General features: G+C 38.1%; 1 protein-coding gene across 1 annotated transcript; it reads left to right on the plus strand.

Moving 5' to 3' along the window:
* Positions 1–10,226: 10,226 nt before the first annotated feature.
* Positions 10,227–23,376, plus strand: LOC121297559 (arylsulfatase I-like). The gene is made up of 2 exons (XM_041223918.1): positions 10,227–10,600; positions 17,567–23,376. The coding sequence occupies exons 1-2, from the start codon at positions 10,251–10,253 to the stop codon at positions 18,960–18,962; spliced, it is 1,746 nt and encodes a 581-aa protein (XP_041079852.1). The 5' UTR covers positions 10,227–10,250; the 3' UTR covers positions 18,963–23,376.
* The last annotated feature ends 1,617 nt before the right edge of the window (positions 23,377–24,993 follow it).

The raw sequence follows: 24,993 nt of genomic DNA on the forward strand, positions 1-24,993 counted from the left end.
CCCCCCCTGACGCTGGCCAGAGTCACATCATTACAGTAACTGAAAGAGTTTCAACCTCACCAACCTTTTGTAATCTGTGTTTGAGTAAATTGGTCAACAGGAACAATTATAAATAGTCTCCCAGGTTGTGTGTTTTCTTTAAGATGTGGTAAACTTGCTGAAAGGTAGTAAAATAATTGACAAAATGCCACCAACGAGCAAGAAAACAATGACCTAACCTATAACAATTAGCTATAAATCCTATTTAATTGAAACATTTGGAAACTAACTAATTTCACTTGCATGTCTTTTTTTTGCTGATAAAGCAAACATCCCTGGGTTAAAAACATTCTTTATTAGGACACTCGGGAGAACTTATTAATTACCTAGTAAACCTTAGATACATTATGAGTAAACACTTAAACAATGCACACAATAAATGCAAGCAGGACTGTGATGGCCAGCTCAAACAGGCTTGCTTGGGTTCTTTTTTCCCTTCTAAAAAAAAAAAAAAAATCACAAACGACACACAGGATTGAAAGAAAAATAGCGCTGATGCGCACTTTTAATTACAAAACAAACACCTAACTCCGTTTTTGGAGCGCTCACTAAACACCAACAGGAACCTAACTAACACACAGGACGGCTAAGCCGTTTACCTGCCACAAATACAATACTTTAATACGACTGCTCACTCACACAGGCAGGCTCTTCTCAGCATCAGTGAGCTGATTGGCTGCCTCTCTTAAATACCCTGCACCTGGCTCTAATTTACAATTACCACCAGGTGCAGGGAATAACTAAACAATAAAACAATCACTCAATTAAACAATTAAATAATTAAACAATTTAAAACCCTTAGCCCATTCACCCAAACCTGCATTCTCACATGTTTTTTAGCAGGGAGGATTTTAACCCCCTCCCTGCTATCTCACAAGGACTTAATGAGTTACTGGAAGGCTGTGTTTAGTAGGGCCAGTTGCCCAAGAGCTAAGTCTTCAAGAGAGGTCTTTGCTTCAGCCAAATCCAACATCTGGTGCTGACACAAGGCTTTAATTTGAAAAGGGCTTTCATTTAATAAGTACCTTTTATATTTTTCCGAAATCATTTTAAAACCTTGTTGCTGTGGAAAAGGGGAACATACCAGGAGCCAGGTGTGGCAAGTACATTAAATCTTGTAGATTTTTATGTTTATCAGGTATTTATATTTTTTTCTTAAAAGAGCAACAGTTTAATGTTGTTATTGGTTTAGTGGTGGAATGCAAAAGGAAGGGGACTTATGACATCTGATAAAGTTTAGAACTTTTTTCATTGTGTTTCAAAGTGCTGTTAGTGTTAGTCAAGGAATCTATAAAGACTGAAAGCCATCTAGCCATGTTAAAAGTAGCTAATTTTGTAAGCAAGATTTGATAGCCTCTGTAATAGCCCCTTCTCAAGCTGGTAGAGATATAACTCAGTCAAGATTGATTAAGACTTTACAGGAATCTGCACACAATGTATTGTCTTTAGTTTACATTTTAATATACTCGTTTTGGACAAACTTACTTAAAAAATATTGTTACAGCAGAATTGGTAGGTTCACAGGCAGGCCTGTCTTCGCCAAAGACTCCGAAGGTAGCGTTGCATTGGCCCAGGCATTCCTCTGGGTTAGGGAGGTAAAACCAGCAGGGACTGTTTCTCCTGATCACTCTACAGTGAACCCTGCTGACCAGGCGCCAAGTGTGCTCAGGGTAGACTTTGTCCTCCAGAGGTCAGTAGCTCGCTGACATCCACTCCTGAGTTCCTGGGTGACACAGGAAGCTGGCTTGGTCGTGGGATCAGAGGACACCCACTGAATCTTTGGGTCTCCTGAGCCATGTGGAGAATTGCTGTGATGAGGAGAAAAGCGATTGGGCATTCCAAATTGGGAGAAAATCAGGGAGAAAACTGCTCCCAAACCCCCTTAAGAGTGAGACACACAACATTATATAAAAAAAGCATTTATACTTTCATTAAGCAATTGTATTACTTCTTGTAAGCACAGAGCTTTATCAGCGCTCCTATGGGCATTGTTTAATTTGCATCATTGTGTTCCTTATGGCTGATCTACATCAGCTAGATAAGCCTCAGCATGTGTGAACATAGGACCTTTAATCAAGTTCCCCAATAAAGAGATTACTTCTTTCAGTTTTCTCAGGTGGGTTTCTCAATTTTTTCAATTCAAAATTAGATTCAGTTTTTAAATGTTGGATGATCTCCTGAAACAGTTTTTTATATTGAAATAAAAGCCTAATTAAGCGGACCGTGTTATTTGTGAAACCATCACAGTATAGCATGCACAAGAATGCAAACAGCAACTCCTTCAAGTCAGAAGTAGAGTTAATGCATTCCAGCTGTTCTCGTTACTGTTCATACACCAAGCATCATAATCATTTAATACACAAGTGAACTGCTGTGCAGAAAGGCTGTTGGACTGCCAGCAAAAGCAGTGCCAATGGAACTCTGGCCTATGAGCATGCCTTGCCTTGTCCTGGACAAGGGGCCTCACTCTTAAGGGGGTTTGGGAGCAGTTTAATCTTCTTACCCAGCCAATGGCAAAGCCTTAATTGCCAATTATACTGAACTCTTCTTTGTGGATTTAGGGCTAAGGTAAATCACCAAACTTTTTGTCTCGTTGTGAATTAAGCTGGTTTTGAACCCAGTGCTCCAGAGGTAAAAGGTTTGTTCCTTAACCCAAATGGACTAAATCAGCAATGAGCTGAGTTTATAAAGGACTTTATTCATGGTGACTACTTCTGGACCCCAATAAAAAACAGGGAGGAGTTTGTGGTTTGATGGGTTGATCACTGTCATATTTACGATGAGGTCAGACTAAAGACATCACAAATAAATGCCATTGTTACCAAAGGTAGTTACCATGGCGTCAGAGCAGGGTAGATAGGTACAAGGCCATCATCAAGTTAATGGTGGTTTGAATATTTTTGAATTTTTTTTCTTACCTCAAGCAACATCCTAGTATTTTTAACAGAGGGTCCATTGTAGAGCCCTGGAGGTGTGCTTTAAATAATCCCTGATTAATATAATCATCCATTGATTTCCACAAAGAAACTGTATTGAAGAATCCTAGCCCAGTCCTCCAGAAGAGTAACCCTCTGTATGCTGATTTACTCCCCACTTCTTAACTCTTCTCATACCCTAATTAATATACAGGCTGAGCACATCAAGTGAGAGGACCATTTTGTGCTGCTTTTGGGGGAAAATATGGCCATTTTAAGATGCACTATTTTGAAAGTCTTTTTCAGCTTACTAACACATTGGATAATGTTGTTAATAGTTAATTTTTATATAGTTATCTATTTATTCAATAATAGCAAGTCCAACTAAAACTATTCAGCAAATTACAGATTCTTAGTCAATTATATTATTGAAATTGGGTTACATTTGTGACCCTGGTATTATTTAGTATATGAGATCAGTTTTTTATGTAATTCATATTTTAAATAGTTTATGCATATTTTAATTTCTTAGATATTTGTTACTACATTACTAAACTGCTTATTGAAAAAAAATAAAGCCTGCCAATAAAATGACTAGAGCTTTCCCTGTATCCCACATATTTTTGTGTTGTACTGAAATGAAAGCGTTTTTAAATGCACACTTACTTTGGACACATTCTCAATGCAACATTGATTCTGGAAAGTACAGTGGGGTATTTGTCTTCAGGCGAATGTCAACATCCCTTAATCCATGTATGTCATTGCTCTTTCCTCTTGAAAAAACAACAGTAATTAAAACATAGAATTGGTAAAAGCATTAGATTATTAAACATTTTCTGGACTGCTTTCCACTCTTTTGAAATGCTCTGACATTAATTATACAAAAGCATTTCAAACGTGCCTCACGTACATGATAAGTGCATAATGCAGCTGTGATAAACCACTTTATAGAATTGGAGTAAATTATTAGTCCCATGGGAATTTTAAGCAGCCTTCCAACACACCACTATACAATATATACTGCACCTAAGAAACATTCTGGCAGCTGCCATATTTAAAACTGCCTTTCCTGGCTCTTTTAGAAAACACTATGACCTATTTAGTGTGACTAATTCCAACATGATTTCTGAAGAAGGCCTTTGGGGAGAGACGCAGCAAGAGAGATTCATTTCACGTTTATTTGGCAAGAGGCAGACATTTTGGGCTACAGACTGAAGCCAATATAAATACAAACATAATGCAAAATGAAAGGCAATAAACCCATACTGGTTTCAACTAGATCTCTGAATTGAGGAAACGTTTAACAGCCAGCAGTAAAATAAATAGCAATACACTAATACTTTACGTAACTGGCAAATCACCAGACCACCTTCTTCTTTTGAATGTAATACTGCACTGCAGAAAAGGACCATACATTGCTTTACATTGAGTGTTTGAATAAATGCTGTCTTAATAGCAGGGGTCAAATTCTCAACATAAACGTGCATGTACTCATGTGCAGCTGGGTGAAAACATAACAGACAAATGGAGCCAATGAATAAATACTTCTAAAATGTATAGATATTGGTACACAAGGATTTTCAAATATAATTTAAGCCTTCAAAAATAACTGATGCAATATAACCAATTCACCACCAAACAAAGAAGCAGAAAATACTGAAAGCTTTGTACCCTTTGCATGTATCACTCAATCATTTACTATAATATAACACTAAAGTTAAATGGTGAGTATTAAGAAATATTACACTATGCAGAAACTGCTGTAGACGGAGTTTTATTTCAAGCTATCCTAAAAAGAAGTGATATATATATATATAGTATTCAGACCCTCTCACAGTGTTCACATTTTGTTGCTTTAAAACTTGCACTCATGACACTTTGAAGTAGGAATTAATATGTGTTATATACACAACCTACTCCACACATTCAAAGCAAAAACAAAAAGAAAGTAAATAGATAATTAATATGAAATACAAATGGAAAGTCATGATTGCATAAGTATTCAAAGCCTTTGCTATAGCAAATCTAAATTAATTCAGGTGCACAAAATGACCTTAACAAGCCACAAAATGAGTTGAATGGCCTCTATCTTTGTGCAATATTTCAAATTTCAAGCAAAGACTCAACCATAAAACAGCTTTCAAAGCAAGTCAGGGATAAAGTCACTGAAAAGCAAAAATCAGGAGAAGGGTACAAAAAAATTTCAAAGTCTCTAAATATCCCTTTGAGCACAGTCTACTCAATCATCAAGAAATGGAAGGTGCATTGTACCACCCAAACATCGCCTAGATCAGGCCATGCCTCCAAACCGAGCAGCCGGGTAAGAAGGAAACTGGTGAGGGATGTCACTGCGAGGCCAACGACAACTTTGAAAGAGCTACAGAGTTCAATGGCTGATATGGGAGAAAATGTGCATCAGTCAACAATATCCAGAACACTTCACAAAAGTAGCCTGTAGGGCAGGGTGGCAAGAAGGAAGCCATTACTAAAAATAAGTCACCTCAAAGCCTGCATGGAGTTTGCAACAAAGCACCTGAGTGATCCCGCAAAAAAATGGAAAAGGGGATTGTGGTCAGATGAGACCAAATTGGAACTTTATGGTCTAAATGCCAAGCGTTATATTTGGCGCAGACCCAACACAGCACATCTCCCAGTCAACACCATCACAATACAATGGTAGCAGCATGATGCCATGGGATGCTTCTCCTCAGCAGGGACCAGAAATCTTGTTAAGATTGAAGGAAAAATGGTTGGAGCAAAACACAGGCAAATACTAGAGGAAAACCTGTTTCAGTCTGCTGAAGACTTAAAACTGGGGCCAACATTTACCTTTCAACAAGACAACGGTCCAAAGCACAAGGCCAAATCTACACTGGACTGCTTTAAGAATAAGAAAGTGAATGTCTTTGAACATCCCAGTCAAATTCCTGACTTGAATTCTATTAAGAATTTGTGCAAAGACTTGAAAACTGCTGTCCATAAGCGATCCCCAAGAAACTTGAGAGAGCTTGAGCAAATCTGCCAAGAAGAATGGGCACAAATTGCACCAAGCCAGTGTGCAAGGTTGGTGGAGACTTACTGTGGCAGTGTGCCCCGCCCCTGTGCATATTTTTGTGTTAAATTTTGCATGAATTGTGTTAATGTAGTTGTATTGTAGGTGGTACACAGGATATAATATGGGTTATGAACGCAAGTGAATTTAAAATGTATATTTGTATTTAGGCACGAGGATTGCACAGAACTTCACGTGCAGGTAAAACATAATATGTGAGCATGGGAAATTGCACCAGATTAATTCATGTGCAGTTGTACCAAGACTCCAATTGAATGATTAATTAGCAAGCAAGTCTCAGTACAGCTGCATAAAAGCAGCATGTTTTCACTCTGTGTTGTGTATTCATTAGAGGAGAATGGGTGGAGTTAGAAGAGTGAAAAGAAAGTAAATATAACAAATGCTATTTTCCTCTTGCACGATACTTGTTCGGTTCATCCACCTCTGTTTTGTTGTCTGTTTGTTGGCCAATGTGCCCTTTTGTTTGAGTGTTTCATTTTGTTCAAATCATTTGTTTTATAATTTAATAAAATACTGAGCACCATAGCGCCTCAGTTTCACCGCCATTCTTTGTTTTGGTTTTGTGTTTCCTGATCCTTGACATCACCACGCACCCCTGCACACTGCGACCATCCTGTCACACTTACCGAAAAAGACTAGCGGCTGTAATTGCTGCCAGGTGATTCCACCAAATATTGAGTTGACGAGTCTGAATACTTATGCAATCAACATATTTCATTTTTTTCTGTTTAGGTTTTACTGACATTTACTGTAACTTATCTTACCCTTAGAAGTCTTCAGTTTGAGCATTCAAGTTTTGAATGTATGTAATTTCACAAAATGGGACACCATAGGAAGAGTATGCATACTTTTGCAAGGCACTGTGTATATATATATATATATATATATATATATATATATATATATATATATATATATATATATATATATATATATATATATATAAAATAATCATCCCTGATCCTACTTTTAACTCGCATTTCATTTTTGCAGCTGCCTAATTTAACGTTGTGCTTTTGTTATTTTATTCACTAGTATAACAAATATGTCCTTAAGCATTAAAAAGAATACCCATATTTAGCACTTTTAAGCCAGTCTAAAGGCAACTAATACAGTTTAAAGGCATAGTGTGGACAGGGTGCTTGACCGCATTGTGCATTTCACCCTTCCACAGCCCCAGTATATTTTTGTACATTTGTGTGCAGTTTCAATATAAATTATGTTCCTGTGGAATGCAAAAAATAAAATAAGCCTTGTAAATTGCTTGTCTGGAAAGCATTTTGATATATTGGTAAACAATCCAGGGCTTTGCAACAAATTAACGAGGCTTGGCAGTGAATATGTATGGACAGTAACCCATTGCAAGGCTTGTAGTGATATGACATAGACAGTATGTAAAAAAATCTATAAAAATATAAGTAGAACCATACAGTTTAGCATGGTTTTGTACATGGGACTTTGGTTCTGATACCATGAGCTAGAGAATCTCTATTTAACAAGAGGATAAAGATTATACAGTATGAAAAAAGTAATTTGCTGTTTGTGAGTTTGATGTAAGATGGTTGTAAGCAAAGATATATCAGAATCAAATGGAGCATGACTGGTATTTCAGAACTGGGTCTCAAACTGATACTGCATCCAAGAAGTCATGTGTTTTTAAGAAATGACATATGTCCTTTAATACAACTGCTGATTGGTCTTATGTATGTGATCGGTTTCTGATAGGCTTCAGAGACACAAGATGTCTGAACGATACAATAACATCATGGATTTTTGCAGGTATCATGCAAGCTGTATCACCCTGACCTAAAAATAAAACCTTTCAATCATTTTCCTAAGTGAAATGGTGCTCCTGCCGAGAGAAATACACACACACAAGCTTAAACAACAGGACATGATTACATATCCTTCATGGCAGCTAATCTACAGTTGCCTTTGGCAGAAACAGGTCCCTGGGGAACCTCTTAAGCGATTGCCTTGCCCAGCAAGAGCCAAGGTTGGTGTAAGGAGACAGTGTCAGGCTTGTGTACATTTGTGTGTTCTACCCATTACTGTAGTACACATTTAACAGATTAACTATATGCAACTATATGATGCCACACACAAGGGCATTATTTATTATAATATAATTTTAAAAAAAAGAAAAAAAAATGTTTTGACTAGTTGGTCCTGTCATACTTTTTTGGCTAAAGGCTCCCTGTGATATTATGCTCCCTGTGATATTATGCAACCCCACCCAGTGAAAATGTACCATTGTGCCATGACGATTTAAGGTGTCAAATTATTAACACTGTAATCCCCAATGTTGTACCAAAGGATTATGGGGTAGTCTCAAATGTCCTGGGAAATAGCACCAGATGCTGTAATGTTAGCACAACATCCCTTGTCTAATGGAAAGTACAAATATGAAAACTATGTCTCTTAGTTAATCCAACTCCCATACTTCAAAAGTTGAAAATCTATCATGAAGGTGTATCAATAACAATATATAACAACTGGTAAAGTAAAGGCAGTGTATTAAACGCAGACTAGCTAGATCAATAAAAAACATGATTCAGTTATGCAGTTGAGGATTGGATTATTTAACAGTGGAGCAAGGGAGAGTGGTGAGGTTGTTTGTGCATCTCTGTATCTTTGCTTTTTCCAGCTGCAATCACTACCAGGAGATTGTTATCGCCGGTTAGCAGTTTAATGCACAGTTGCTCTAAGACAGGACAGTGGCAATGAAACAAAAGGCAGAGACATTTTCACTAGTTCAGTTCCAGTCCAGTTTCACTAGTCCACTTGTCTTGCAGATCTCTTGAAAGCACAGACATGTTCTGTTCAGCAAGATGCTCAACTTTGCAACTCTTTTACCTGATAATTCTGGTTTAAACACTGTCCATTTAGTACCAAACTCATTCTCTCTTGGGATGTTTCTCGCTTTGTTGAGAGTCCTTGGTTGTATACCATGGGTGTGAGGTCACAAAGGTAGCTTTATTGTCCAATATCATTACAGGTTTCCATATGACACTTTACATTCATTGTAACACTGCTCATGATACTCAACTTTATAGTTGAAAAGAATGTTCAAAACACGGGCCTCTGTTTTAGACATGGCAGCTCTAGTTTTCAACACCACCTCTTCAGACACCCATCCCCTGATGGAGAGAGAGAGAGAGAGAGAGAGAGAGAGAGAGAGAGAGAGAGAGAGAGAGAGAGAGAGAGAGAGAGAGAGACTCAGCAAACTGAGCCAGAAACACTACATTACTCACTGAGGAGGGGGGCATGTAAACAGAACTGGAGAAACGTGTCTCCAGATAAAATTCCCCCTGGGGCTTAAAGCCTTCTGTTTCAACCTCTCCACAGAAAAGAGAACATTTGTAAAAGCAATCAAAATAACATGCTCATGTATTATTGTTTCAGATATTGGGCAAACTGGTTGTGGAATATTATGTTTACTGTTAAATGGTCATCATGGCTCTTTGTATATTATAGTAAATCAGATTTAAGCACTTGTCTACGTGTGTAGAGGGAAAAGACGCGGGTTTCCTCAGCCAAACCCAAAGCGCACTGAGATCCAGCGGGAGTGTTCTATAAACTATCACTACCATTGGCTCGTCAAAATACAACTGGGCGGGGATGTCTCTATAACTGTGGGAAGAACATTTGGAGTAGTTTTAAAATCGGACAAAGTAAGTAACAACTTTGAATGGCTATTTTAATTTTTCTGTAACTGTTTACTTTCAGGTTCGCTTTCACATAACAACTTTCTCATAGGAGGACTGTGCTTAATTAAACAATACCTTTACTTTTGACGTCTATTTCGTGTTTTCGTTGAATAATCCTTCTTTTTGGTTAAACAATCTGAAACAACTATTAAGCGAGAACTTTTAAATGCTCATTTTTATTAGTAGTTCCCTCCCCCGCCCCCTTATTTTTGTTTAGTTTTTAAAGGCTGTTTCCTTATACTTTAACGGGCTGTTAACAATATTTTTCCTATTTTAACTTGGTCTTATGATGCAGATCCCTTTCGACTTTACTACTAGAAGACATTTGTCTGATGCACATTCTTAACAGAACTATTGTATAATAAATCATAAATATATATATTTTTGCAGACCTATTTTGATTCATTGTCCCTCGATATATTATAAATTCTATACGTACATATTTTATTTATTTTGTTGGTTTTTAATTTTTAATTATTATTATTATTATTTTTTTTTTTTTTTTTACAATGGATGCTTTTTAAGTTCATTTTGTGCGCCATGGCAGTGTATGCCCTGACCGGGTTCTCCCTTGTCAGTTTGATAAGTTTTGGTTATGTGTCCTGGGACTGGGTGAAGCCTAGCCTGATGGATAATGAACCTGCTGCAGACTACACGGACAAAGCGTCGGACTTCACTCCAAAGCCGCCACCGCATATTATCTTCATTTTGACCGATGACCAGGGCTTTCACGATATCGGATACCACGGGTCAGAAATTCAGACCCCGACGTTGGATAAGCTTGCAGCAGAGGGAGTAAAACTGGAGAATTACTACATCCAGCCCATATGTACCCCATCCAGAAGTCAACTCATCACAGGCAGGTAAAGGTTATACGTATTTACAGAATTTGCTCTAGCGCTCAGCTATGTATAGGTCATTAGAGTGATCTTTTTACTGCATTCCACTTTGTTATTTTAAAAACCATAAGTTACACTCCTGCTAAAAAAATCATGAAATAGGGATTGGACAAACAAAATACAGAACACGGTCAATGGGGCTGTAGAACCACAAAAGGCTCTGATTTACAACAAGGTAATGGAAACCGGCTAAGGAAAAAAAAAAAAAAAAAAAAAAAAAAGTACTCAAGATCCAGAATGGCACATAATAGTCATCACCACAATGAAGCCCCAATATCCGCTGTCTTGCCTATTGTGACTGAAATGGGTTGCAGCAGGGAGATGCAGCTTATATGTTTTACATAATAAATAAATCAGTCACACGAAGAACAGGGGGTTTAAATGATTGCATATATCTTTATTTTTTGCCCGATCCATGTAATTGTGCTCACTGCCTAATAACGGCATGCAATTTATCTGACTCTGTATTCATAAGATAATTATATTAAGGTATGCTGAGATACAAAAGACAAACGTTTTTTTGTAACACTGAATAATGTAATCTAAGGGTTTATGCAGGTTTTGTAACATCTTTATACAAACTGGAATTGATCCCCTCGCGGCAGCCGAGTTAATAATAATGACATCAGCATAAGACACGTACTCCACTCTCAAAGACGACAGAGTTGCTCATTAGCTGGACGGAGCTGTGCCTGATTGAACTGCATAATTTGCGCTTCCCGTCCAGCCCTTGCCGTTCCATTCTATTGAATCGGCAGAGATGCCAATTCGTTAAAAATTTACGGAAACGTTGTACTAGAGCAAATCATTTGTAAATATTCCCTTAGTGGCTGCTTGAGTTAATTTAACACACAGCTTGTGTTGTCCTTCAACAGAAACGGCTTTGGTTTGCATTGTATGAAGTGGGCACAGACCCAAGGTCTGTTGGGTTAGTCCATACATTAAGAACGTTATGTATCATGCAGGTCAAGTGCTATACATACCCAGCTCAATGCAGACCATCCTACATTATTCAAATTACCAGTCACAAAGGTTAATACAGGTAAGCATTTATTCCAAGCCTAAACATACCAAAATGGGACTTTCAGTTTGAAGGAATATGAAAATAAATAAATAAATAAATAAATAAATCCATGCCAATTATTTATTTCCAGCCTTTTAAAATCAGATGCGAGTACTTTAGCTGGCAGCAGAAAAAACAGCTTAGTCACCCTGTTATGATGAATTGCATGCCAGCTTAGCCGAAAACAAAAACATTTGAACACAGTTAATTCCTGGCACAGAACGAAAGGCCATGAAACTTTTTTACAGACTCTCTTCTCAGTCTTAGAAGCCCATAGATAAGCATGGTGACATAACATTGTTATTCCGAGGGACAATCTGGTGCAGAGTGCAATTAATTGAGCAGTACTTTTCATCAGGATGTACAAGTCTCTTCTGTTGAACATTGGAAAGCTTTCTCCTTTTTCTGTTTCACCAATAACTTATAGATCCTAATAATATAAAACCTTTACAATAAAGGCTCTACGAGTCCCTTCTCTAACAAAGCCATGGGAGTAACGGAAAACTACAATATGTAGCAGGACTACAGAATGTGAGTATACGGGCTGTCCTTTCAATGGCAGATTTATGCTTCACTATATAAAAGATGCATCTCCCTGCTGCAAGTTGGTTTAGATTCCGATGGACTGACAGCAGATATAAAAGTCTAAGTGAGGGCCACTAGGATAAGATACTGGGTATTTTATTCATACTTATGAAATTGTTCTGTGCGGTAGTTAGCTGCTTCATAAACATCAAACAGTTTTACTCATTTATAAAAACAACAAGCAAACCACGAGTTGAAGTTGATATGTCAGCATAGCCAGAGTTAAGAAGTACACTACATATTTGAGCAGAACTGCAAACACAACTGCTTCCGTTATTCAAAGCATGCTGTTGGGATTGAAAGGTCACATTAAAGCATAATTGATATTTAATGTGGTCTGAGGGTTAGCAAATAGCCGCTTTAAAGATGAGGAATGCACTGTTAAACCAGGCTAGAGACCTACCCACTGAGACTGAAAACGAGCAACAGGGTCAAAAACTGAGCTTAGACCTACAGACTAGGGAGCCACATTACAGTTGACTAATCTTCTATTCCTTCCTAACCTCACTTTTTAATAACTACAGGCGGACTGTCATAGACAAGTAGGGGGTGTTTAATTACCCAACGTACACTTGGACATGTTTATATAAAACACAATAGGTTTGCTGTGTGTGGAGAGTGTATACAGGATCTAAATAAGTATACCTTAAATATGAGCTTTACTGAGTTTAACATTTTTACAGACAGAAATAAACTAAAGACAATAGCATGTCCTGATGTATATTTGAGTTGTACGGTATAACCATTTGCCCTTTATATTATGATTTAGATCCTACAGTATGTAGATCATTTGAGTAGACATTGTGTTTTCTCCTGCACATTCTCAATATGATTAGAGATAACCACAGAACACTTACAAAGAGACAGCAAAAAGAAAATGATATCTACTCAACTGATCTACATGCTGCTTTATCTAAATCATAATAAAGGGCAAATGGCTATACAGTACAACTCAAATATCCATCAGGATACAAACTACAAATATATCAGAATAACGATTACTTTCCTTGGCATCCTATTTAATGAAATCTCTGATCACCTTTAATGAAGGGGAGAGATAAAAGAAACTTCATCCTACGACACATATCCTCCGCAATACCTTGCAGCGTTGTTAAATCAAACATTGCATGTGGGTGTAAGAGCAGGTGGTTAGCAGCATGACATAGTAATGAAGACAGGATGGCAGAATACAGTATGCAGGAAAAGGAGGAGGGGGGTGGTAAAAAAAAAAAAAAGTTGGGAATGTATTTTTTCATGTGATGAGGAATTAATGCACGTGAAAGGCGATGGGCTGACAGGATTAGTGAGTGAAGATGAATGTTTGTTCGTCTCACAGGAGATGTAAAATGTTAACATGGAGATGAAGGGCTGGGCTTGGCTGAGAATTGCACTGTAAGGGCAGGCAGACACGGCACATTAAGTGAATGTATCATCCACACCCCAAAGCAGTGTGCTCATATTACCAGCAGCATCCATTAAGTTTGCTGAGATGTTTAAGATGACGTATTCATCAATTCATATTTTTTGACAAGTAAATGATTACTTTATCGTTTGTTATTACTTTGTACTATGTTTTAGGCTACTCAGAATCTTTTTTGTTGCAGATAATAATACCCAACACTTTTATTTTTCTTAATAATTGCACAATCCCTCTGTATTAAACCATGTGTTAGATAAGATTGCAAACGTTCAGCTATCTGACATCAGCCTCTCAAAACAAATGTACTGGTGCACTTCATTGTAAACATAAAATACACCGAAACTCGACCCAGCCCTGTAAATCAATCTCCGGTTTCTGCTGCCCATGATAAAATCACTTATGATAGCGTGCTTATCATGTCATCAGAAACCCTCACTGGAATTTTAGCCTTTTTGTCATTACGCTTTCTAGTTCAGGAATGGCAAGAGGTTAATGTAAATAGAAGGTTGTCACAAAGACGGCTGTAGTGGGTGACATCAGACCAGAAACCAGGAAACCAGGAAATAAACAACCGAGTGGTAGAGTTTGGTGAAGCTGAGTGATTGGTTTCGCTCAGCGTTTTAATAATGAAACAGACAGAAAATAAAAGGTTGTAAAGACAAAACACACAGGGCACAGAACTTTCGCCAAAATAGAGAGACAAACAAAACGGACTACAAAGACAAACATGGTGAGCTGATATTTAACTATTATTATTATTATATTATTATTATTATTATTATTATTATTATTATTATTATTATTATTATTATTATAACCTCCGACTCCAATCCTGATCTCCACTCACCGAACACATAACCCAGAGTGAGTGAAAACATGCTGCTTTTATGCAGCTGTACCGAGACTCGATTGCTAATCAATCATTTAATTGGAGTCTTGGTACAACTGCACATGAATTAATAAGTGCAATTCCCCGTGCTCATATATTGCTACATTTTACCTGCACGTGAAGTGCTGTGCAATCCTTGTGCCTAAGTACAAATATACATTTTAAACCACTCGTGTTGCACAGACCCATTTATATCCTGTGTACCAATGACTACACCAACATTAACACAATACACGTAACATACAACACAAATAAATAACTCAGGGGTGGGGCACTTTGCCACAGGTGAAACTAAGTTTGTTCCAAGTGTTCAGGAGCCAACTCATTTATATTCAGCCACATCTTAAATTGAACTGCTTGGACCACAGTTTTGCTTACTGTGCATAGCAGTGTTTGCTTTTGTGTTTATTTACTTATATTTACATTTTCACCGAAGCCGCTTATAGCTTGCCTTAGGTCTGACCATTACTTAACTATTTCTGTTATAGAACTACTTAGAGGGTGATATTTTAATTATACAAAAACAAAGTACTGTTGTATGCAGACTTTGCAGTCTTAAATATTTATTCTCTAGGAATGTATTCCAAATATTATAATGGGTTGGATACAGTATATTATCACACAATGAAATGGATCACTGCAAAACCAATAAATTCTCTCGACAGCAGGAACAGAGGACACCCAGTCATTGTGTACCTATATGTGAACACCTAGATTATAAGGATGTATATGTTAGCAGTTCTAGTTCTGTGGTAACATCGATTTATACAGTAACGTAAATTAAATAAACATTGTGTTTCACTGACGATTGGTCCTTGAGAATAAGCTTTGAAACAAACCTTTTCTTCACAAAATGAAATTGAGTACTGTGATGTGAGACAATGAGGGGTGTAATGAATGTCCAACAGAGGGTTGATGAGAAGATGAAGTACTTCAACATATGTTATTGATACCAGCTGCTTAAGGGCAAAACATCCTGTAAATAATCTTGGAAAGACATTGTGTACAAACACCAAACAATGCTTTTAAACACTGCAGCCATTTTATGGGGGCAATTCAACTTGATTTGCAACAGCTGCCTTATCTCTGAGTCTGCATTCTTCCTGTTCAGTTTTTAACAAATGTGCATTCACCAGTGCATTTGCCCAAGTTCTCCCTTACCTAATAAACAATACTATTACACATGACACTGCGATCCAACCACAAGCGGACAGATATGCTTGGACACAAAACCCAGTTTAATCTACTTCCACCTGTCAGTTGGAGAGTTGTTCTCATTATTTATGGGAACTTTGATACACGTAAAACTGAATAAGTACAAAACGCACAGGGACCAGTTTACCCATCAGATGCAGTTTGCACCATTTTACACACTAAACAACTGAAAAGTTGAATTCAGGGACTAAAAAGTGTAGTAGTCAGTTATCAGTTATTTTACATTACATGCTTGATTTTTTAATTTTAAAAACCTCTTGCACTTTGGTGTAAAGATGTTGATTGATCTGTCCTATGGTGTTAAAGTTTGAACTGTTATCTTAAATCTGAATTTAGTTTTTTAGACTGTTCAATATTTAGTCCCAGAACGCATACAGTATATAGTGGAGGGCTTTAATTTGTTATGTTTTGTTTTGTAAGTGCTCCCTTGAACTTGATCCAACTGTGTTTTGTATATATTATATCACATATATACAGAAAAGCTTTCAAGGTCACAGATTTTTACTTATTTACTGTATGACACAGTGCATTTCTAATGGGCTGTGCCAAGTCAGATTTAGTCTACCACAGCTGCAAGCCTGCAAACAGGAACCAGTTAATCAATACAGTCTTCTGGTTTTGTTGAAATCTTGAAACAAACACGGCGACAAAGGGATTTTGTTGGTATAGTGAGGTAGGGGTATGGAATTCTAAATCATTTCCAAGTCAATAGCTACTCGGATAAGAAAAAAAGAAGGGCTTTCACAGTTCAGGTTGAGGTCTACAGCGGTTGCAATGTGAGGTTTAGAGCAATGTCTTTACTGCATGGGTAACAGCTGAAGGTTGTAAAGATGCATTATCAACCTTCAAGACGATATGTTGTCTACTGGCCAGTATATACTAGATCATCCTGCAATTAAAGCATGAGTCACTTTTGGGATGGAGTGTTCCTAAAACTCAGACTTCCTTCACGATAAGAAGATGTAGTCAATGTCTGACCGATGGGATGGCTCAATGAAAGTGGATATTGATTCAGTGAAACGTTCATCTTTGAGAATGGAGTATTGGATTATTTAATAACTGCAAATAGTAAGTGCCTATTCAAAGTTGCATACAAATCTTTATTTTTCACAGCAGCACCAAAGTCAATGAAGCCATGGTCCAAATCACAGTTCCTATAACAATCTTAAATAAGCTCTTCATTGCAAAGGCTGGAAGTATAAAAATATTTATGAATTTAATGAAGCACTGTAATCACTCATGCCAATATTGTTCAATGAATGTAAATATTTCTGAATATTTCATTAACAAATGGTGCTATGGCAATGAAGAATAGCATTTTAGGTAATCTCTAAGGCTATCCTTTTCTTAAAGGGGATGTCATTTGATCTTGATTTGCTAGGAGCTTCTGACTCCCACGCTTTCTTCAATGATCAGCACAAGTTAAGTTAGGTAATGCATACTTCAATCGTCCTCCAGCAGTTGCATATGCAAAGTTTCATCCATAACTACTACATGCTCAATAATGAAGTAAATTAAGAGCGATTTTCTTTAGATAGGTAGAGGCTACTGAGATAGTCAAAGACAAATGCATGGATAAGGGGGGAAAGTCTGTGCAAATGACCAATTATTGGATATAAGGACCTGTATAAAGTTTTGATCAGAAGAAGTAATTTTGATTTAAGAGAAGAAAATGTTTCTAGGTACCCTTAAGGGTTGCTTTATATGCATTTTACTCATCTTGTTGCCTTCAGATACTAATAATTTTGTTCTTTTAAGGTATCAAATCCACACTGGGCTACAGCACTCCATCATCCGGCCTCGACAGCCTAACTGCTTGCCCCTCAACCAGGTCACTCTACCCCAGAAGCTGCAAGAAGCTGGCTATTCCACCCACATGGTGGGCAAGTGGCACCTGGGCTTCTACAAGAAGGAGTGTTTGCCCACACGGCGAGGGTTTGACTCCTTCTTCGGCTCGCTGACGGGGAGTGTCGACTACTACACCTATGACTCTTGTGATGGGCCTGGTCAGTGTGGCTATGACCTGCATGAGGGTGAGGGTGTGGCTTGGGGGCAAAGCGGCAAGTACTCCACTCAGTTCTACACCCAGCGAGTCAACAAGATCCTGGCCACCCACGACCCTAGCCAGCCCATCTTCGTCTACCTGTCCTTCCAGGCTGTGCACACTCCGCTGCAGTCACCCAAGGAATACATCTACAAGTACAGGGGAATGGGAAATGTGGCCAGACGCAAGTACGCCGCCATGGTCTCTTGCATGGATGAAGCGGTGAAGAATGTAACTTATGCACTACGAAAGTATGGCTACTACAAAAACAGTGTCATTGTCTTCTCTACTGATAACGGTGGACAGCCTTTTTCGGGAGGCAGCAATTGGCCTCTTAGGGGGCGCAAAGGTACCTACTGGGAAGGTGGGATAAGAGGCCTTGGGTTTGTGCATAGCCCACTCATCAAACGCAAGAGGCGGGTTAGCAGGGCCTTGGTCCATATCACAGATTGGTACCCAACCCTGGTGGGGCTTGCAGGGGGTAATATGTCAGAATCTGAGGGCTTGGATGGGTACAATGTGTGGCCGACCATCAGCGAGGGTAAAGAGTCGCCACGCAAGGAGATCCTCCATAACATTGATCCCCTGTACAACCATGCCAAATATGGCTCCTGGGAGGAAGGCCATTGGATCTGGAACACTGCTGTCCAGGCTTCAATCAGGGTTGGGGATTGGAAGCTGCTGACTGGGGACCCTGGATACAGTGACTGGATTCCACCCCAGACCCAAGCCAACTTCCCAGGGAGCTGGTGGAACCTGGAGAGGCGCACAGACATCCAGAAGTCGGTCTGGCTTTTCAACATCACCGGAGACCCCTACGAACGCTATGACCTCTCGGAACAGAAAAGGGAAGTGGTGAAGGAGCTGCTGGCTCGGCTAGCCCACTACAACCACACTGCCATCCCAGTCCGCTATCCTGCAGAGGACCCTCGTGCCTCCCCGGAACTGAACGGGGGAGCCTGGGGGCCATGGGCTGGGGAGGAGGAAGAGGACAACTGGGACGAGGCTTTACCAAAAAAGAGCAAAACCAAAAAGAAGAAATGCAAGTTGTGCAAACTGAGGTCCTTCTTCAGAAAACTGAACACTAGAATAATGTCAAACAGAATATAGAGACTATGCAGATGTGGGCACTTTATCACAACAGCCCATTAATTTATTTTGATTCCATTAGCACTGCAGTGTAACACCACTCACTTAATAGAACGTTCAATACAAACAAGTTCAATACAAAACATTCTTCTGTAGCTTGTTTTATAAGGCACTTTACAAATTGGACAAAGCAAAAACCTTGTCAAAATTGTGAATTCTTAAACTTAAAAGATGTGAACAGTGCTTGCGTAATAACGGTAGCCAGTCAGTGAATTTACCATTTTATTCTGGGTGCACTTATATTCGGTACTAATTAGTACCTCTCAAAAGCTCTTGAATGTGTCACTAACTCTTCAGTAGGGTATTTCTGATCACTTTAGAAATCACAGATGATGTGTTTTGGTATCATGTAGTAAGCCTATATCACCTGTTTACTAAACACTTTATTGTTACATTTACTGCTGTATAAAGCTTCAAGCTAAAATACCATTTCAATCACCTAAGTGCCAGGTTCTACATGTTTTTTAGGGTAATTCAAAACCTTGACACAAATTCCTTTAAGATTATTAAGTAGCATGAAGAATATAAGTAGTTATCAATGTATCAAGTTTAGAATGCCTTTCTGGAAGTTTATTTTTTACTGTTTTTTCTGCTGTAGTACCAAATACATTAAATTTGCACAAAAATGGTTCTTGGTAAACTATGTAGAATAAAATCAGCCTGGAAATTTGCAGGCTTTCAGAAATTCAATCACAAGTTGGATTAGACACTACTTTTTGTACAGCATTTGGAAATGCAGTATAAAACAAATGCAAGGAATAAGAACTAGAACTTCCTTTTTTTTTAAATCATGGTGAATGTGTGGTTTTGTGGTGTCTAAAGGGCCAATGGCACTTGCTACAGTACCGTTGCAGTACATCTCATGCGTGCATGCTTCCCTCCTGTGAATGCGCCTAAGTCATGACCGGATCCCCCTCTGGTAGTTAGTCTTGTGCATTTCAAACACTGGTCCCCCTCTGCCAGAGTCTTGGTATTGCAAACAGGAAATGTTAAAGGAGCTACCCTGCCTCTTAGAATCAGATAAGGTCCTGGCCGTTCCAAACACACCCTATTAAAGTGCTGCAGAATATCATGTACTGTAGAAAATACAGTTTTCTTGTGCTAACTTTTCAATTACTAATTATTTAAGATTATTTTCAGATCATTAAAGTTCCAGATTACACAGAAAACACTGACTACATCCCTGATTGCTTGCAGTCAGTGTTTATAGAGGTGGTTAGGGGGGGCAGATTAGGGTACCATTTTTGATCAGGCTGTTCTGTTATTTATGTGGTTTATTTTTGGGTAGTCGTTTTGCAAGCTTGCTGCTGATGCAAAGCTATACCTGCAATTCTACCCCTAAAATCAAAATTTTTATATAGCCTTTGCAGCGATCTGCCAGTTAAGTTCTTTATAATATATAATGAACAGTGTCCCAATGTAATCTAGTATTGTATCATCTGGCACAACACCTGTAAATCACACATCTTGAGAACCGCTTATCCAGTTGTGATGAAACTTACATATTCTGTTGTACATGTTCTTGAGAAGGTCCAAAATTTAGGTCATGGTAACAAACTTCAGGCCATGCATGGAAATTTCCGTCGGACATTGTGAATGTAGGCATTTTTACCTTTACCTTTGTATACTGGAGTGAAATCTCTTAAGGATAGCACAGACCTATTAAGCCAGGCTAGTTTGTGTGCTCTGACATACAATCTATGTATTTAAGTTCTTTGAAATCATGCCATGGATATTTCCTTGGAGGTCTCCCATCAAAGTACAGACCTGAACCTTGTCTGGCTGAGAGCTGATGAGGTGAGACTCTAAGGTGGTCTGACTGTTGGTATGGACTGTGTACAGGGTGAGACTGTCTGCAGCACACTTTGATCTGTAGCTTCTTTGCAGATTCCAAGGCATGTAGAAGTGCTACCACCATTTTCTCTTATCCTTGTGTCCATTTGTTTTTCCAACCAGATAGGGTTTTCCTAGCCTGTTGACAGATTTCCCATGAATATTTAATTTAAACTACTGGACAGACTTCCCATTTGGTTAACGTAACATCATTTGGTTTATGAAATGGTACTCCATGAAGCCCAAAGAAAATTGCAGTCAGCCGGTTTCCACTTGTTCATGAATTCAGTATAGGTCCTGGATATACTCCAGTGACTGTTTTGCACGCAGAGGAATATAAACAGGGATTGAGAGAGTTTCTGTTTTCTTTGACTTTTGTAAAGAACCTTCAAAGTGGTACCCGGAGGGGGTGTGGCTAAAGAGATGCAGATACAGCAAATCAGATCCAGAAAAGGGTCTCTTTAGAAACAGATTTGCAGCTTCCACTGGGTGGCTTGACTTTTTAGAAACAAAATCCATTTAAATGAACAGATCTGCTCTTTGTCTGCAGTCAAAATCATTATAAAGTATGAGGTTTATAACAGTAATAGATCTTGAAGCCAACGCCATAACATTTGTATTTGGTTGACTTATTTCACTGTATTTTGTATGTAGCAATGTTAATAAGTGTCTAAATTCCCACTTGTTATCTTTGCAATATACTCATTTCCCCTGGGGGAAAATTCAAGCTGGATTAATACAGAGTGGCAGTATTTAGACCAGACACTGTTTAGAAATAGACCCTGGCTCGTTCCATTACTGTATGTTCTGTATAAGCAACTTTGTTAGACATAACATGGTAATTCAGGTATGTAAGCCTTAGTCCCATATTCAGGAACCAATTTGAATGAGGTCTTATTCACTTCTGTTAGCAACAGAAACAGACCAAAACGATTTGAATTGGTGTAGCCCCAGTAAAAAATTTCAGCAATGTTCAACAAGCACGTATGAAAGGGATCTACATCTAAAAAAGCTGTCGACCATTACCAGAAATAAGCAAGCAAAACATATCAGACATATCTGGTTTCACATCAATTTGTTGATTACCGTTCCATACAACATCAGAAAAACAGTATGCAGTAAACAGCCCAATAATGCTACTGCAACCCCCAGACTGAGAAGAGATTCCTGTTAGTCCTGCATTCTTGGGTGAGAAGAGGATATATTTGCATTGCCTTCAATTTTATCCCATCTGAAAAATGAGAAAGCCAATTGGGCTCAATTAAACTCACTGTCTACAAGCCAGAATAGCTTAAAAGTGCTCTTGTGAACTAGTTAGCTACTATCTTGGGCTTTCTGCGTTAATTTCAGTATTTGACTTGCTCTTGAAGACATTTCTAGGTTGTGTTATTGAGATCAGTTACTGCTTGTTTTTTTTTATGTATTCTGATATTTCTTTGGGACTTTAATAATTACCACAGCAAGGGACTTAGAAATTGAAAGCTGGTCATGTATTGACTGTAGGAAGGGCTGTGGGTGTTCTGTTAACATTAGCAACAGCTCAGTGTGATCCTAGGAGGCCATTTGAATCTGTTTTCTTCTAGTTTTTTTGTATAATATACTGTGCATATATTTTATAGCTTAGTTGTGGAGTTGTTCCACAAATCTAATGTGAATGACTACATTTAAATATTTCATGTGTTGCAGTAGTGGCCAACTTTCGCCACTTAAACAAGGCATTGACCAGCCTGACCAGGTATGCAGAATACTTATGTAGGAAATACAACACATATAAAGTGAACATTCAACATGTAATCAGTTATATTGGGAGTATGCGTATGCACCATTGGCTACGTGATATATGCCAGTAGTATTCATAATGCTAAATTCTCCCAAAAGTATGTTCGAAAGACTGAACTTCATGTTTACATGGAATGGCTGCCCATTCATATTAATTACTGGTGCTTAGTATGCATACTGCCAAAGTTAAATGTAAACTTGAAATTCTAGAGGAATACAATTTAAAAACAATATTCAGAATACATATTTATATATGCAGATTACTGCAGTATGTGTAATACTTAAGTGTGTGATGGAAGGTATTTTTTAAGAAGGGAATGCCCTATGCAAAGAAGCGTTCTGTTTGTGAGACTGCAGTGTCTCTTGGTTTATTGGTGCTCTGCTTAAGTCAAACCCTTATCTGAAATCCATTTAAGCTTCAGAAAGATAAAATGAGCATGTAACTTTATTCGACAGTGAATAGGAGCTGAATACTGGGATTGTATTTTTTTTATAGGAGCATATGTTTTATTCATGTAATTCTTAATTATCTGAACTATAACCACGTATGTACTGTACATTGTGTATGTAAAATGTGAAAAGTTTAGAAAGAAACTACTGTGAACATTTACAGATGTTGTGTTTTATTTTTTTTTTTTTAAATAAAAAAATGTTGAAACGTGTAATAAACACATAGTCACATAGAACTCTAAGAAGAGGACTTTACCATCTAAGGCTCACCTTGTGCATTTAAATGCTCCAAATAAATCCCTACATGCTGTGTTTTCATTGCTTCAGGAAGTTATTACTTTTGTTGGTGTCATTAAATCCAATTCACTTAATAACTATTTGTATTCTGTAAATGTTTCAGTCATATTAGAACTGAGGCAAGTAATAACAATGCAAAACTTGTACTGCTGACAAACTCCTTTTCTGTGGATGTTTCCTTTTTATTAATCAATTACATTATTTAATGATGCACTTCACACTAGTTACTCTGCAAAGCCAGCAAGGACAAATTCCTTTTCAGTTTTCGCATAGCACTAAAGGCACACACACATACAAAAAATAAATAAACACAGATGTGTCCTGATGGTTATTCATGCTCTTACGCTGCCATGGAAACAGTGGACTTTGACTTTAGCCAGCAGCTTGATGATCTCCAGGGAGCACAAACATTTGCACTATAGTGAACACACAGAAAAAAAGCAGACTACTGACTTTATAGCATATGGGCTATGGGATGTGTTGCCATCATGTAAAATTCAACAAAATAATCAGTGTGGCGATTAATGTGCTACAGCAAATATTTTGAGCAGATTCTAAAAACAATCCATACCTTTTATTCTAAAAATTCCACTGCCTTAATAGAATAAAGAAACCTCCCCATTTAGAATTTTTGCTTTGCTTTCTCACAGGTTTCTGGAAATTGAATAGTTAATTAAAAGGGCTGCTTTCTTACAATATGGGCTTCAATTTAAGTAAATCTTTCATGGCAACTTGGGTGTGATAAAATATGGAAGCTTCCTACATATGTGCAATTACATGTGATGGTGACAGCTAAACGTATTCACACAGGGTTGACATAAATGTGTGTAACTGGAGGGCACTGCAGCTGCTGTTGAGGAATGGAATGTGTGGGCAGGTGTTTATTACATTTATTGGCTATGCATAATTCCAGCTTTAACATTGTGCTATGTTCTAGCATGTTCTTATTGATGCTTGTTAGCACCTTGGCTTAAAGGCTGTACATTGTGTAGACTGAAACATCTTTTCATTTCACACCCTAAAGATAGTAGTGGCCTCATTTCTCGGTTGAGAATAAAGTTAGTTCACACATTTGCAAACAACTGTCAGATTTGTCCTCTTGCCCAGTGTGACTCAAACTGACTTAGGAGGGAGATGCAGCTTTTAGATACAACAGAACCTGGCTGCTTAGTAAACATTTACGTGTTGTCTGTTAACACCAAAATGTTTGCCACACACATATGTGCTGTTCTGGCTGCCCAGTGTGGCATTGTGAGGGTTAGTGTTTTTCTGTTATATCTAGTCCCTAAGTTAATATGTACAGCTGTCTCTGTCTCTTATAGTATCTTCCTGGGAGAACTTTGGGTGGGCAAGTGGACAGCCAAGTGACACCGAGAAGATACTCCATATACCACAAGTGACAGGGTCATTAACATTATGTTTTAACTGACCAAACAAACACAATGCATAGTTAACTGATTACAGGGTTACACAGACCAAGGGAAACTGGAATGCTATTGCCAGTACGTGGAGATATTCCGATCCTTTTGCTTTTTTCAGTGGGGTTTTATGACACTAGGTGGCACAGTTGCACTGGAGATAGGTAAGTGTCCTCTTTGCCCACTGTAAGGTATGGTTCTTTGGAGATTTAAAT

This window comes from Polyodon spathula, chromosome 22 (assembly GCF_017654505.1).
Source record: "Polyodon spathula isolate WHYD16114869_AA chromosome 22, ASM1765450v1, whole genome shotgun sequence".
NCBI lineage: Eukaryota > Metazoa > Chordata > Actinopteri > Acipenseriformes > Polyodontidae > Polyodon > Polyodon spathula.